The 16,974-nt window shown below is 40.9% G+C and overlaps 1 protein-coding gene across 7 annotated transcripts in view; it reads right to left on the bottom strand.

Annotated features, from left to right (window-relative positions):
* The window catches only part of LOC145352366 (serine/threonine-protein kinase PRP4 homolog), a 47,939-nt gene extending 32,636 nt beyond the window's left edge, over positions 1-15,303 (bottom strand). For all 7 annotated transcript variants that reach the window (XR_013888537.1, XR_013888534.1, XR_013888536.1 and 4 more), the window contains exons 1-3: positions 15,192-15,303; positions 4,037-5,260; positions 1,810-1,980 (exon numbers count right to left, since the gene is read on the bottom strand). Coding sequence is in view for 1 of the 7 variants with exons in the window: in XM_080202125.1 (XP_080058251.1) it covers positions 1,810-1,980; positions 4,037-5,260; positions 15,192-15,292 (1,496 nt within the window). In the remaining 6 variants the exon portion in view is untranslated. The remainder of the gene's footprint in view (positions 1-1,809; positions 1,981-4,036; positions 5,261-15,191) is intronic.
* Between the last annotated feature and the right edge of the window lie 1,671 nt (positions 15,304-16,974).

Raw genomic sequence — 16,974 nt, forward strand, 5'->3', positions numbered from 1 at the left:
GATACAGTATATGCAGAAAACTGTTCTTTACCCCATTTCCACTGTGTAACAATCAAATTAAATCAACGATTCTGGCACACAAGAACATAAGAAATAGGAGCAGGAGTAGGCCAACTAGCCCTTCGAGCCTGCCCCGCCATTCAATAAGATCATGGCTGATCTGTCGTGGCTCAGTTCCACATTCCCGCCCTCTCCCCATAACCCTTAATCCCCTCTCTTATCAAAAACCCATCAATCCGTGTCTTAAAAATATTTAGCGAGGTAGCCTCCACCACTTCAACGGGCAGAGAATTCCAGAGATTCGCCACCCTTTGAGTGAAGAAGTTCCTCCTCAACTCTGTTCTAAACCGCCCCCCCTTTATCTTGAGGCTGTGCCCCCTAGTCCTGCTATCCTTTCTGAGCGGGAAGAGTCTCTCCACCTCTATCCTATCCATCCCATTCATCATCTTATACGTCTCAATGAGATCTCCCCTCATTCTTCTAAACTCTAACGAGTACAAGCCTAATTTATTCAGCCTCTCCTCATAGCTCAACCCCCTCAACTCTGGCATCAGCCTAGTAAACCTCCTCTGCACTCCCTCCAAGGCCAAAATATCCTTGCGTAAGTACGGCGCCCAAAACTGCACACAGTACTCCAGCTGCAGCCTCACCAATGCCCTATACAGCCGCAGCAAGACCTCCCTACTTTTATATCCAATCCCCCTCGCGATGAAGGCCAGCATCCCATTCGCCTTCCTGACCACCTGCTGCACCTGCAAGCTGGGTTTTTGCGACTCATGCACAAGGACCCCGAGGTCCCTCTGCACCATCGCCTGCTGCAGTTTTTCTCCACGTAAGTAATAATCCTTCCTACCATTATTCCTACCAAAGTGGACCACCTCACACTTGCCAACATTAAATTCCATTTGCCATTTCCTGGCCCACTCGCCCAGCCTATCTAGATCCTTCTGCAGACTCTCCCCACCCTCCGCACAATTTGCCTTTCCACCAATTTTGGTGTCATCAGCAAATTTCAACACCCTACACTTGGTTCCCTCCATCTATATAAATGGTAAATAGCTGAGGCCCCAGCACCGACCCCTGGGGCACTCCACTAGTCACCATCCGCCAATCTGAATAGCACCCACTGACCCCCACTCTCTGCCTCCTATTTGACAACCAGTCCTCTATCCACTCTAACACCCTACCCCCAACTCCATGGCACCAAGGAAATGTTTTAAAAAAATAAAGTGCACCGAACATGAAAAATACAGTTTCACTGTGCTCAACTTTATTAAAACAGGAGAGGAAATAACATGTCTCTAGAAAGAAATATATACAAAAAGGAGCAACTTAAATCAAAACATGTTACAGTATCCATTTTGCACTGCTTTTAGGAATTTCAGTATCTTTCTTTAGCAATTTTAATTTGTACTGCATTCAATTGTTTTATTACTTGGTGCAAAAATAAAAACAGATCTGGTGAAAATACGAAACATGAAGCTTCCCCTCAACATATCCTAAAGGAGCAAACATGGTCGTGAAGTGGAGCGTGTGGACAGAAGTTGATGCTTAATACTCAACTCTTAATCAATTAAACTTTAATTCTGCCGATATTCAAAGAATTAAAATCTTAAAATACAAGTATTTAAAAAAAGCATTTCACTTACTTTCAGCGTTGAAGATTAAACATTTTTCATTTTTATGAGGGGAGAAAAATTAGCTGAACACCCCAACAATATTTCTGTATTGCTGAATCTTGCTCTTCCAAATTGCATCAACTATAATGCCTTAAAGTTCACAATTTCAGAAAAATAAGGTAATGCTTACCTCCTTCTAGATCGGCTTCTTCTCCTTGGAGAACGACTTCGTCTGAGAAGCGAACGAGATCTCCTCCGGATAGGGGATCGGCTTATCCTCCTCCGTGCTGGAGACCGCCGAGAGCTGCTTACGTCCCTGGATCGTTCTAGCCTATTCATGGGTTCATCTCGTGACCTTGTTCTAAAGTTGACAAACACAGACGATACCTCAGCAAATGCTGAACAAAGACATCAAGATAGCAACACATTTTTCATCAGGTTCCAACAGCATAATCAAATTGCGCACTACTTCACAAATATAACATGGGATTCCCTGACCAAAAGCCTCTAGCAAGCAATATGAATTCTCCAATAAATTATGACAGAGTACATGAGCTTGTATGATAACAAGAAAAGGCCAAAGGATTTTACAAAGCTAGGCTCTAGACAGTGGAATTCGTAATTCCAGTTAAAAAGACTTGGTTCCATTTCTCCAGAGCTTCCGCAAGGAGCCCATGATAGTACAATACCCTTTCTCGCTCACCACATAATGCCACATTTTAGTATTGATTTGCATGGTATGGCATGCGGACGTTTTTCAGAATTAAAAAGAATCAGTCAAGAATGTTACATGATTCACATGATTACATGAAAATTAAAACATTACAACTTCACGTGTCATTAGTTTTAGCTATAGCTTCTCTACATTACTCATGAACCTTCAGTGACCTGTGCACAATAGTACCTAGATCTTTTCTCTCAACTTGTTTTAGTATTATTCTCTGCAGAGATGTGTATTCAGCACTAGGGTTTGGCAACTTGCACAATACTGTACTTACTCAAATTAAGCATTTGCTCCTACGTGGCCCTCTTCCCTCACACATATCCCTAGATATTTGCATGGAAGTGCATAAAGATTTTCTGATACCCTGACAGGTTTCTTTTCCCTGGATTAAAGTTAATTGAGCTGGATCAGGAAAAGAGTCTACTCTAATCTGCTGACAGAAAATGGTCATGTGAAACTTTATTTTTTATTGTCTGTTACAGCTTCACCATCCATTAGAATTTATAATAGCTTTCATGTTTTCTTCTCCTTGCAGAAGATGCTTCAGCTAGGAGAATGGACTTATTTAGACGTTTGTAGGGCATTGACAATATTAGATTAAATTAATATACAGATCTGTTTCTGTATTCAAAACATTAATTGAGTATAATTGAGAGGACATAATTTCAGTTCGATATGTGTTGCTGGTATGTCTGGAGTAATGTGTCTTGCTTCAGTCTCCTCTCCTTCCATAGTTAAGTGAGACAATGCCCTGCAGAGCAGGCTCGAGGAATCAGATGGTCTACTCCTGCTCCTAGATCTTATGTTCTTAAAAGGTCCAGAGAAGAGCAACAAAAACGATTCCTGGCTTAAGGAACGTCGAACACTCAAGACACACGCTCAAATCAATTTGCAGCAACAAAGACTTGATAACCTGACAGAAGACTATAAAATAATTCTGGAAGCTGGACAATATTTGCACATTAAAAGAATATTGAATGGATTGAAGTGGAGCAGGGACACAAATATAAGCTACAGACAGGTTGGAATAGGCTAGAAGTTGGATGGATTTTCTGTTTCCAGAGGGTAGTGCGCTTCTGGAATTCACTGCCAGCTGGTGTGTGCATGAAGATTGGCTTTGTCTTGGAGGGAGCTGCATCAGCTCTTGACTGTAACTAATCACATCATATGGAATATAATTATGTTTATAGTTATCCAAAGTGATCTACAGGACTAGTTTTGATCACTTGAGGGGTTTGGGGAATAGATTTCCAGAGTATTGTTTCCCTTATTAGGCCTAGGACGCTCTTTTTGGGAACTCACAGTTAGTGGGAGGGTTTAGCTGAAAAAAAACAAAAAGAGTAGTAGTATTCTGTTTAAAGCAGTCTATTTGAATGCGCCTCGCCATTTGGAGTAGCTTCAAACACAACTGTAATGAGAACTCTGTTTAGGGTGTCATGGATACTAGAGAATCCAAGAGACCTCAAATAGTCCTGTAGTATCATAAAGATATAGGTTATAATCAAGGATAGTAAAAATTCACCAATGACTGCTCAACCTCCAGGTTAATGAGGCAATGAAGAGAGCTAAAGGCAACATATGAAAACTGACAAACTAAAAGGTTTGATAGTCAAAGAAATGCAGATATTAGCAATGTAAATATTGGTGACATTATGTTTGTTAGGTCAAACCTTAAAGAAGGAAGTTTTGTTACCTTGGAGATAAAGCTCTTGTTCGATCACTCTCTCTCCGTCTTTGTTCTATGGATCTACTTTTAGCTCTTCTGGGCGGGGACATATTCCGAGAGGGAGACTGACTCGGTTTAGGTGCACGATCATTAATAATAGGTGATCGACTATGTTTGGATGACTTTTCTCTATGTTGCTTCGGAGACAGACTTTTCCGTTTAGGAGAAAGCGCATGTTTCTTCAGAGGTGATCGATTCTCCTTTCCAGAAGGAATATCTTTAGATGGAGACTTAACAGATTTTTTTTCCTTTTCCATTTCAGATTTTCTAGATCTCTTCTCACGATCTTTGGATTTGGATCTCTGACTTCTCTCTCCTGATTTACTCCTTTTCACAGGAGATTTTGATTTTTTATTCCGCTCCCTTGTTTTGCTTTCATTTGTTATTGTCTTTCGATCCTTTGACTTAGTCCCATCTTCTGCAGGAGTTGATTTTTTATTCTTTTCTTGAGATCGTCTTTTAACTGATGTTGGGGACCTAGGCTTTTCTCCAGGCTTATTGCTTTTGATGGGACTTCTTGATCGCTTTCGCTCATGTGATTTACTTCTCGTCTTTTCTTTCTCCTTTCTGTGTTCTGAACTCAGCCTACTTTTCTTTTTCTCAGATTTAGTATGTTTAGTCCTGTCTTTTGATCTGCTTTTACTTCGCCTCTTCGAAACAGGCTTAGATTCTATAGGTTCTCGTTTAACTTTGTTGTCCCTAACAGGTAACATTTCAGAAACGTCCCGACTGGATGCGACTCTTTCACCGTTGCGAGTCTTCTCATGGATTTCCCCCTCTTCCTCAGAATCGGACACATAACCCTGCAGAATTAAACCCATGCCTGATTGAACTTTCCCTCCCATTAGTTCACTGTCCAATTCGGCTTTAATCATTGCTCTCTGTTTCTCCAAGTCCTCGAGAAGAGCATAATCATCAAATTTAGGTCTTTTTATTGGGTGGTCATCATCCTTCTCAAAACCTTCATTCTCTTTCCTTTTATGCTTTTTATGCTTGTGTTTGTGTTTATGTTTTCGCTCCTTGTCATCTTCAGAAGAATGCTTATGCTTCTTGTGTTTACTCCGATGTTTGTGTTTCTTTTTCTTGTGTTTAACAGCTTTGCTTGGAGCTGTATTTGGATCTCGATTTTCATCTGACACTTCTCCATTCTCTTCATTCCCACTTTTTTCGGATGAATCTGCAGCTTCTTGACTGCAAATAAAGAGAGAGATGTTCAAACTGATATAATAATGAGAAAAATATTTAGCGGCAAAACAAAACTACAACTGGAGCTCACTGTTGAAGCCATTATATGGCAGTAATTTAATTAGTTTTTCAATAAAGGAACCCCTCCAAATATCGACAGCCCAGGAATCATGAACCTGCAAGTAAACCCACCCACCCCAAGAAAAATGCAGTGCAAATGTCAAGGTTTCCGCATTACCAGGAGTCTTGAACTCCTGTTTGAAAATGTAATACATCCTCCCACATCCATGTTGGACACAGCATAATAAAGGATAGGTGTTTGGGATCTGGGGCTGGCGAACATAGGAAACAATGTCCAGAAGCATCCAGAATACCTTCCCTGCACCCCAATCCAAAAAGATATAGGTGTATTGGGTTTGATTTCCCTGTGTACTGAGCTGCAAAGATAAAAAAAAATTTCTGTATTGTATCTTGGGACACTTGGATGTGTTCTGTGGACTTCATTTGTCTTGCAGGTCGTGGTTCAATCTCTCAACATTGATTCATTAAAATATATGAAACAATATTTTGTTTTGGACTGACCCGGTCAAAGGTCAAAGACTCCAGCACATTTCCGGGACACTATCATAGGAGGGGTATTAGAAGATTCAAGAATAAAGCAAAAATTAACTAGAGTAATACCAGGAATGAAAGATTATAGTTAAATATAGATTGGACTACATATTGAAAACAAAATGTGCTTCTCAACAAATAAAGAAGTTAAACTAACACAAAGTTAGTTTAAAATAATTTGATTTGAGATTTGATTATACAAAGTTCAAGCAAAGACCCATAATCCCAAGCATAACTACTCTTTACTACTTTCATCTCTCTTCAATCTCACAATGGAAAACCACTAAAAGTAGTTGCTTTCCACGTTTCCACAGAAAGATGTAGACTATGTTCTTTACATTAGGGTGTCCTAGACATGGGTGTAATGCTCACCTGCCTTTCCGGCACTATCAATGTTTAAATGTTTATAGAACGACATGGTAATGAGAGCAACCAAGTAACATTCAGCATGGCAAAGGAAATAGTGACAAGGATGCTCCTATATCTACAACAATATACTTGTTAGACAAGAATTGGGCCTGTTGTGTTCAACCTGGTCAGTTCCAATTTATAAATGCACCTTGGAAAAAATGGGGAGAACAGATTAGCAAGACTCTTTCCAGCTGTATAGGGAATAATCTATGAAAGAGTACAAAAACTCAAATTAGAAATGCCTGGAAAGATGAACTTAGGATGAGGAACAACCTCACTGAAAGCACAAAACATGAAAGAGGTATCCAAGGTAACCTCAGGACACGACTTCAAAGTAATTTAGTGATGCAGAGGAAAAAGGATATATCTTTTATTTCAACAATTTAATTTTAGGAACATTTCTTACTCAAAAATTGATGAACTTCAGAATCACAAAGAAATTTAAGAATGTTCAAAATACAGTTCGATACTAAAAGTGGCTACAGCACTATAACATGTTCAATGGATGAATCACTGTCTGGTTTATTTTAGATTCTTATAAACTGGAAATACATTCAAGGCTTAAGGAAAATTCAGACTTTGCATCACGATGTTCATCAGTACATTTTACTCAAGATATTTATGAACATACGGTGCATATTGTTCATGCACCATATTACAATGTTTGGGAAATATGGTAAAGAACACATATATTTGCAATATTTTGAAACCTAGAAACATTAATTTCCTCTATCAACTATATCTAACCAGTTTTAAAATTGTTTGGAGTAAAGCGTTTGAATGCAGTTAAGTACCTAAGCACCAGAGGACGTGTACCCCATTTTCTGAAACTCCTTTGAGATTCTACAGAATTACGGCAGAGCCATGTGAGAGAAGGAGTATTGAGAAACTAAAATCTTCTAAATTTAATTGATTAACCTACATGAAAACTGCTCAATACAATAAGAACATCTTTCTGGCAGCCACGCAATGTTTCCATTACGAAGATATTTATGTTATCCAAGTGAACTACTCAGTACTATAGTTAGAAACAGGACAGGCCTACCATTTTAAGGTGGATCTGATAGTGCTAAAGTTATATAAGCAAAACAAGGTTACTTTTATGACCCATCTTTAGCTTCACTGTAATCTACAAGCTTCCTCATCCATAATATTTCTTAAGCACTCTACCACATTCAAACTATTCCATGTTGCAAATAAAACTATTTTAATTTCTCACTTCCACTGACTTTCAACAGCACTTAGTAGTGTTTTAAGAACTTTCACAAAAATCCACCATTTTTTCAACTGCAAGACTCCTAATCTTTTGTTCTCAACCCATTTCCCTAAAGTCATCCAACACCATACAACAGTAGCAAAGTTACTACAACATAAACATACATTGCCATAAAAACAGCAAATACTCCACAGTCCATAATACAAGGAACATAAAACCAATTGCAATATTTGCATTATTATTCTAGTGCCTATGAAAGCAGACTGCAACCCTACCACAGCTCCTCCCATTTGCCTTTTCTCCACATTTTACCAATTAGGATTCAAGCAGGAAAATAAATGCTTCAAGTTTCAAAATTTCCACAATGTAGCTTTACTTCAGCATTGCAGCACTCCCCACTGCTGCTAGGCTAGTGCCATATAGGTATCTTACATTTGTAGGCTAAAGGAAATCAAGAACAGAAATATATCTTCACTTGTCTCTTTGGCTGATCGATTTTGAGCTAATTCCCATGAGCTTGAAGGATTTGGGGTTGGGCCGGGTCAGTATTTGTAATACCTTTGACATTAGGTACGTGCAGATTTCACCAAATATCCTCCATAATTATGAATTCTAAAGCCATGCATTGATTTTATTTAAACATTCATAAAACCAAACCACCTCCTGCACCATTCTGTACTCTCTCATTTCCTTCTCCATGAACGGCATGTTTTGTCTGTATAGCATGCAAGAAATAATAGTTTTCACTGTTAATACACATGAATGATAAATCAAATCAAACCACCTTTCGGAGTAATTTAAGCCCTGTTTCTAAGTGAGAAAATCATAGTTCTTTTTGCAAATGTGACTGACCCATACCTCAAAGATTACAAAATCATGACCTTTCCTTTTCCACATGAAACTATTTGCATTTAGTCCTTAAGATTTTGTGGGTACTAACCACAAAGACAGTGTGCGTTGATAATTGAAATCTTAAGCAAGCTAATTCGACTCAATCATTGGAACAGATGGTATTTATCCAACAGCACTGAGAGATACAAGTTTTGAGAAACAACGTCAAATCACTATGGGGAAGACATTGAGCATACAAGGTATCAGAATATTGGAAACAATCTAATGTGGTGCCTATAATCAAAAGGGTGCAATAAACAGACAAGTAACCATTAAGTGTTGTTTCCGTTCCATGTAAAATAGAATCAATCATCAGTTGCAAACTTGAGCATTCAAACATTCACCAAAACAAACCAACTTTCAGAGTAATGGAAGTTCATTAAGCCCTATTTCTAGCTGAGAAAATCAAATAGCTCTTTTGCAGGTCTGACAGACCCATATCTCAGATTTCAAATTCATGATTTTTTCCTTTTCCAGAAGTGAAAGTACTTGCATTTAGTCACTAAGATTGTGTGGGTTATATTGAATATAACCCAGCATGGGGAAAATCCTGTTTGTTTCATTTCAACTTGGAGGAAGTAACACAGGTGTGCTTAATGTTAATTACCCTGAATTCCAAAAGGCTATTTATTAAACTTAAAATCAGGATTTGCCCAAGAAATAAACAATAAAACTCAAGGATATGAAACAATCTGTTCTCATTAAAAAGAGGGAAAGCAGGAAGCAGAAAATTGAGGAAAAGAGGGATGGGGGAGAAGTGGGGGAAAATCTCTGGGCTCAATGTTGGGACCAGCAATCTTTAAGTTCAAAATCACCTGGATTCATATAAATGTGTAAGTTGATCAAAATTTGTAGATCATTCCAAACCAGAAGATACTGGAATTAGAGGATGTTCAAACACTAGAGAACTAACAACACTAAATATGAAAGTGGGCACCGCAGTTGCAGATGAAATTTAATAATAAATACAAAATGCTGCACAAAGAAAGAACAAAAATACACAATCCCTTTTACAGGGTTTATATAGTTTATGATGAAATCCCAACAGATCTAGGAGTCTCGGTTGAACAAATGTCAAACATGTCAGTATAATGGAGAGTAGCAAACAAAAGCCAATAGGATGTTCAACTATGGTGCCAAAACTGTATAATACAGGTAATGATCAAACTTTACAACGCAGCAGTGAGACTGCACCTTGAACACTGCACCCAGTCTGGCTGCCAATGAGGCATTCACGTGTTTGAGGCAGTGCAAAGGAGGGCTGCAAGGCAGATCTCCAACATTATTAGGAAAGAGCTAGAGAAGGGTCTTTTAGTTAGGAAAGGTGTGTCAAACAAAAACGTTAAGGTGCAGAAAATGTTATCCTGGATTACGTAAAACTGTGGGAATAGAATGCATCTTCAAACTAGAGAAGCATACTTCTCCAAAAGATGCCAACTTTCCAACAGATTGATCTGCATGTGGAATAAATTTTCAGATATTAACAGTGCCAAAAGCCTAGGGTCCTTTAAGCTGTAATTAAATAAACACAGGATTTGGAGCTGAGGTAGGCCTCATCAAGCCTGTTCCCACGTTCAATAAGACCATGGCTTTTGATCTCAACTCCTTTCCAACCTCTCTCCCCATCTTTGATGCCCTTTATCAAAAATCTAACTCAGCCTTGAATAAATTGGATTATCCTGCCTCTTTTCTTCCAGAGAGAACTCCACAGAGTAACAATCTGAGACAGAAAATTCTCATCTTTGTCTTAAATGTGAGAACACTTAATCTTGAACTGATTCCTAGTCCCACTCTCCATCTAGACATAACAAAATAGAAAACAGAAGTAAGCCCTTCGGGCCTGCCCCACTATGCATTATGATCACGACTGATCATTCAACTCAACAGCCTGATCTTGCCTCCCCCATATCCTTTGATCCCCTTACAAAGGGAAGGTGCACTGATGGATTTTAGCACCAAATGTACCACACAATAATTACTTTAAGATCTGTATAAACAAATTCTCAAACACAAGGTGCTTTGTGATCAATGAAATACTAATTCACCTTAAAAAACTTAAAAGAATCTCACCAATGAACTACAAGCTTTCCTTTCCCAAAGGTTAACAACTCATAACTCTCAGGCACAATCTTCCAAACCCATCATATTTGAAATATATTCCTTGCTTCTTGTAAGCATAAACGAGCTATGTAATTGGGTTCTGCTCATTACCATAAAGTGGCTGCTAACATAGCTATTAGCACACCCAGGATTGTTCAGATCAACCACAGAAAGAAAGTTATCTCCGATTGCAGCGGGATCTTGATCAATTGGGCCAGTGGGCTGACAAATGGCAAATGGATTTAATTTAGATAAATGCAAAGTGGTACACTGAACCAGGGCAGGACTTAGTTAACAGTAGGGCGTTGAGGTGAGTTACAGAACAAACAGCTCTAGGGGTACATATTCATATTTCCTTGAAAGTGGAGTCACAGGTGGACAAGAGTGTTGAAGAAGGCATTCAGCATACTTGGTTTCATTGGTCAGAACACTGAATACAGGAGTTGGGATGTCTTGTTGAAGTTGTATAAGACAATGGTAAGGCCATACTAGGAATACTGCGTACAGTTCTGGTCATCCTATTATAGAAAGGATATTATTAAATAGAAAGTGCAGAAAAGATTTACTAGCTTGCTACTGGGACTTGATGGTTTGCGTTATAGAGAGAGGCTGGACAGACTGGGACTTTCTTCTCTGGAGTGTAGGAGGCGGAGGGGTAATCTTGTAGAGAACTACAAAATAATGAGGGGCCTAGATCAGCTAGATAGTCAATATCTTTTCCCAAAGACAGGGAAGTCTAAAACTAGAGGGCATAGGTTTAAGGTGAGAGGGACAAACGTGTCCAGACAGGCAATTTCTTCAGAGTGTATGGAAGAAACTGTCAGAAGTAATTGGAGAGGCTGGTACAATTTTGTCTTTTAAAAAGCATTGAAACAGTTACTTGGGTATAGCGGGATATGGGCCAAATGCAGGGAGTTGGGATTAGCTTAGGGATTTGAAAAAAAGAGCGGCATAGACAAGGTGGGCCAAAGGGCCTGTTTCCATGCTGTAAACCTCTATGAGAGTGTAGATGTTTGGGTTTTGCATGTAGCTGGTTGAATATGGTCTGAACTCCACACATTTATGAACAACCAAAGAAATGTACTGTTTGACTTGATCAACTAATCTCTGGGCATGCAGCCTACATACCTGGTATTGTACTAAAATTAAAATTCATACGCAATGTTCCTGAATTGTGCAACTTACAGAATTTTGGACTGATGGCAAGATGACTCTTGGTTGAAAATACCACTCAGTCAAAAACATGTTCAAGCCTTGCTCCTGGGAGCTTGGGAAGCCTATAGTTCTCTGCTGCTTTCTCTATGGCAATGCCTTGGCCAACGAGAGTCAACTTGCCAACTAATCAGCACCTTTTCTCTGATATAAATTGCTGTGATCGTTTGAAATTTTTTTTGCATTTGTCCTGATGAGTGTAAGAGGGAATGCTCCAGCAACTGCCCTCTCTTCAGAAAGGTTGAAACTATTTCTCTACACAAAGTCATCGATATTGTCGTGGCATAGGTAAAATTAAAACAAGCAACACGGCAATGCCTAAAAAGCTCACCGGGAGGGAGGGAGAAACTCAAGACAAACACAAGAACAGAAAGTGGAATTTATTTTCATAATGGTAAGTGGCAAATGATAAATCTGTTGGTCAGAGTATTACAGTACAAAAATCTCAGCTTGACTCCACTTGTAACATATCTGTGATGAAAATAACAATTTTTGAAGACAGGGGACTTGCATTATATTGCTGGAGATATTTGGTGAAATATTAAACTGAGATCCTGTCTGCAACGTCCAGTTGTTTTTAAATTCATTCAAGTGATGCAGGCTTCACTAGCAAGGCCAGCATTCATTACACGTCCCTAATTGCCCTTGAGAAGGTGATGGTGAGCTGCTTACTTGAATCTCTGCAGTCCAACAAGAATGTTGTCAGATCTGGAAAACTGAAGATAAAAGGAGAGATGGGATACGTTCGGACTGTTTTCCCTGGAACAAAGGTAGCTGAGGGGTGACTAGATTGAGGTGTACAAAATCATGAGGGAAAGAGAGAAAGTCAACAGGTTAAAATTGTTTCCCTTTGCAGAGAATTCTAGAACAAGGGAACATAAATTCAAGATAAAGGTGTAGAGGGGACATGGGGACTTTTTTTTTAAGCACAGGATAGTGGGTATCTGGAACTTACTGCCCAAGCTGGTGGTGGAGGCAGAGACCCTAAACTCTTAAAAAGTGCATGAATTTGCATCTTAAATGCTGTAAGGCACAGAACTATGTGCCAGGTGCAGGGAGATGGGATTGAAAGAGCACCTAGGTGACCTCTTGCTGGCATAGACGAGATGAGCCAAATGGCCCCCTACTCTGGTGTAACTTTTCTATGGTTCTATGTGCTGTAGGTACACATACAGTGCTGTTAGGGAGGGAGTTCCAGAATTTTGAGCCAGCGACAGTGAAGAAACAGTGATATGTCCCCAAGTCAGGATGGTGAGTGACTTGGAGAGGAACTTCCAAGTGGTGTCATTCCCATCTGTCTGCTGCCTTTGTCCTTCTAGATGGTAGCGGTTGTAGGTTTGAAGGTGTTGTCAAAGAAGCTAAGTGAGTTCCTGTAGTGCATTTTGTGGACAGTACACATTGCTGCTACTGTGTCCATTGTGGGGGAGGGAATGTTTGTGGGAGAGATGCTTCTCAAGTGGGTTACTTTACCTTGGATTTATCAATATGCTTGAATATTTGTGGAACCACACTCATCAGGCAAGGGAAGAGTTTTCTATTACATTCCTGATATTTTGGGGAGTCAGGAAGTGAGTTACTTGTCACAGGATTGTAGCCTCAGACCTGCTAGAGCTGGTCTTTGTGATTAGTCCAGTTCAGTTTCTAATCGTGGCAACCCCCAGGATTTGGATAGTTGAGGATTCAATGATAACGCCATTGAACCACCAACAGGCAATGGTCAGGTTCTTTCTTTTTGGAGATGATCGCTGCCTAACACGTGTGTGGCATGAATGCTACTTGTCAGCCCAAGTCTGAACATATTGGACATGGACTTCTTCAGTATGAGGAGTCACAAGTGTGAAATCAACAAACATGCCCTCTTCTGACCTTATGATAGAAGGAAAGTTACTGGGCCTAAGACACTACAGTGAGGAATGCCCATAGTGATGAGCCTAGATGACTGACCTCTGATGACTACCTTCCTTTGTAAATGACTCCAATAAGCTGGATGCCCTCTCCCCTGCCACCCCTGCACCATCGCCCCCTTCCCCCCACCCCCTTCCCCCCATCATCACCCCCTTCCCCCCACCCCCCCATATGAATTCTCCTAGCGCCAGTATACCATTTTCTGTAGTAAGGTGATTTTATTTATTTTTTTAAAAAAACTTTCTACCCCTTTTATCACTCCTTGATGCCATATTACGTCAAATATAGCCTTGAAGCCGAGGGCTCACCTCACCTTTGAAGTTGAACTTTTTAGTCTATGTTTCAACCAAGGCTGTAACAAAGTCAGAAGCTGAGTGGCCTCGGTGTAACCAAACCGAGTTTCATTTGCTAAGCAAATGCCACTTGATTGCATTGTTGATGACCCCTTCCATCACTTTACTGGAGAGTAGGCTGATGGGTGATAATTGGCTGGGTTGGATTTGTCCCACTTTCTGTGTGCAGGACATACTTGGGCAATTTTTGACATTGCCAGGTAGATGCCAGTGTTGTAGCTGTACTGGAACAGCTTACTTGGTCAAGGGAGCAGAAGTTCTGGACAAGTGAGAAAAAATCCTTTAAAACTATTTGAGACAGTGAGAAATTCTTCCAGTTTTATAGCAAATAATCATTCAACTACCAAGAGATTACCTGGTCATGCATTCATTCACTCTCCATGCTGAAACTACCAGCTATATTTGTATACAGTGGCTGTACTTCAAAAAGAAATAAGCACTTTAAGATATTGAGTATGTAATATGGCAACATTTAACTAAAAGTTGATTCAATTATTTATATAGATTATTGTTCTACATTGTCAGTATTTAGAAAAAAAAAACAAAAAAATTGTCCCAGTCAATACAATCTCTTAATCTAGTAAACTGACTTGTAGACCAAAATGAAAATAGGCAGACAGGTTATTTCAACAGCAAAAAAAAGTGATTTAGTCTGAAACACAATAAATAATCACAAAGTAGGATAAATAAATACTAAGTATCATTAATTCAGAATGTGGTGGATAAGAATTATAAGATGAACAAATCGACAGGAAGAGTAAAGAAATAGAAACAAAAACAAACCCTCAACATGTCTGTGGAAATAAAAGGATAATGAACTTAGCACAGAGAGATGAATCAGAGAGGGGGGCGGGGAATAACGTGGGATCCAGGAGGGAAGTGAAGGACGCAACCATCCCTCACCTGCCCTCCTGATACAACTAGAGAGCGAGGCCCACAGCAGCCGGCTGGAAAGTTCTTTGCGGCCGGAGAGAAGGCGGAAGAGGGGCGGGAGAGGACACGCGGTAACCCCGGCGCGTGTAATGAGTACAGGGGCTGGGCTGGGCTGGGGGAACTCTCCAGCGGGGGGCGGAAATCAAGGCCGCTCGTTATTATTTAAACCACAAACAGCGCGACCGCCCCGTACCGGCTCTCTCCCACTCATTCACTCACACACGAGGCTTAATGGAAGGGTCATTTACAACGGCCACCGCCAAATTAATTATATCCGCATCGGTAACGAATGCTGCCCCCTTACTCTTCCTCCAAGGTGGCCGTCAGCCGCTCGTTCCGGCGCCAGTCCGGCTCTTCCTCCTGGCTGTGAACATCCGCCATTTCACCAGGGCCGTCTTTCACCATCCGCTCGGCTCTGCCACTATCCCACAATGCCGCCGCGCACCTCCTCCACTATCCCACAATGCCGCTGCCCCGCACCTCCTCCACCATCCCACAATGCCGCTGCACTCGCCCGCGCATGGTCCCAAGCCAGCGCCCATGCGCCTAAAGACCAACTGAGCACAGTGGAGGGACATTCCGTGGAAGAACTTACTATTTCATTAACTCTCTAGGAAATACCATATTTAACATCTTAAATAAATAGGAAGTTGAAAATAGAAAATTAAAACAGAAATTAGTATATACATAGTAGGCATGTCACTAATTATCAAGAGGAAGAACAACTTAATATTTAGATTGCAGACTGAAAATTGAAAAGTGAATGGGAACAAAACACAATAGGAAAACAAGAAATAATGGGTAACCCATTGTGAGGGAACTAAGATCCTACACTATATCTATATATAAAACATGGCATTGCTGCCTCACAGTGCCAGGGATGCAGGTTCGATTTCCAGCTTGAGTCATTGTGTGGAGTTTGCTCATTCTCACCGTGCCTGCATGGGTTTTGTCCGGGTGCTCCAGTTTCCTCCCACCCTCCAAAGATTAGAATCATGGAATCCCTACAGTACAGAGAGAGGCTATTTGGCCCATTGAGTCTGCACCAACCACAATCCCACACAGGAACTAGGGAGGTCTTGCTGCAGCTGTATAGGGCATTGGTGAGGCCGCAGCTGGAGTACTGTGTGCAGTTTTGGGCGCCGCACCTGCGCAAGGATATTTTGGCCCTGGAGGGAGTGCAGAGGAGGTTTACTAGGCTGATACCGGAGTTGAGGGGATTGAGCTATGAGGAGAGGCTGAATAAACTAGGCTTGTACTCGTTAGAGTTTAGAAGAATGAGGGGAGATCTCATTGAGACGTATAAGATGATGAATGGGATGGATAGGATAGAGGTGGAGAGACTCTTCCCGCTCAAAAAAGACAGTAGGACTAGGGGGCACAGCCTCAAGATAAAGGGGAGGCGGTTTAGAACGGAGTTGATGAGGAACTTCTTCACTCAAAGGGTGGTGAATCTCTGGAATTCTCTGCCCGTTGAAGTGGTGGAGGCTGCCTCGCTAAATATTTTTAAGAAGCGGGTTGATGGGTTCTTGATAAGAGAGGGGATTAAGGGTTATGGGGAGAGGGCGGGAAAGTGGAACTGAGCCACAACAGATCAGCCATGATCTTATTGAATGGCGGGGCAGGCTCGAAGGGCTAGATGGCCTACTCCTGCTCCTATTTCTTATGTTCTTATGTTCTTATTAACTACCCCCATATCCCTACTTATTTACCCACCGATCCCTCTAACCTATGCATTTCAGAACACTAAGGGCAATTTTAGCATAGCCAATCAACCTGACCTGCACATCTTTGGACAGTGGGAGGAAACCGGAGCACCCAGAGGAAACCCATGCAGACACGAGGAGAATGTGCAAACTCCACACAGTGACCTGAGCCGGGAATCAAACCCAGGTCCCTGGAGCTGTGAAGCAGCATGCTAACTGCTGTGCTACCGTGCCGCTCCAAATGTGCAGGTTAGGTGGACTGGCCATGCTAAATTGCCCCTAATGTTAGGGGAACTAACGGGTAAATACATGGGGATATGGGGATAGGGTCTGGGTGCGATTGTGGTCAGCATAGACTTGATGGGCAGAATGGTCTCCTGC

The sequence above is a fragment of the Carcharhinus amblyrhynchos genome, chromosome 2 (assembly GCF_965287045.1).
Source record: "Carcharhinus amblyrhynchos chromosome 2, sCarAmb.v2.hapA, whole genome shotgun sequence".
Lineage (NCBI taxonomy): Eukaryota > Metazoa > Chordata > Chondrichthyes > Carcharhiniformes > Carcharhinidae > Carcharhinus > Carcharhinus amblyrhynchos.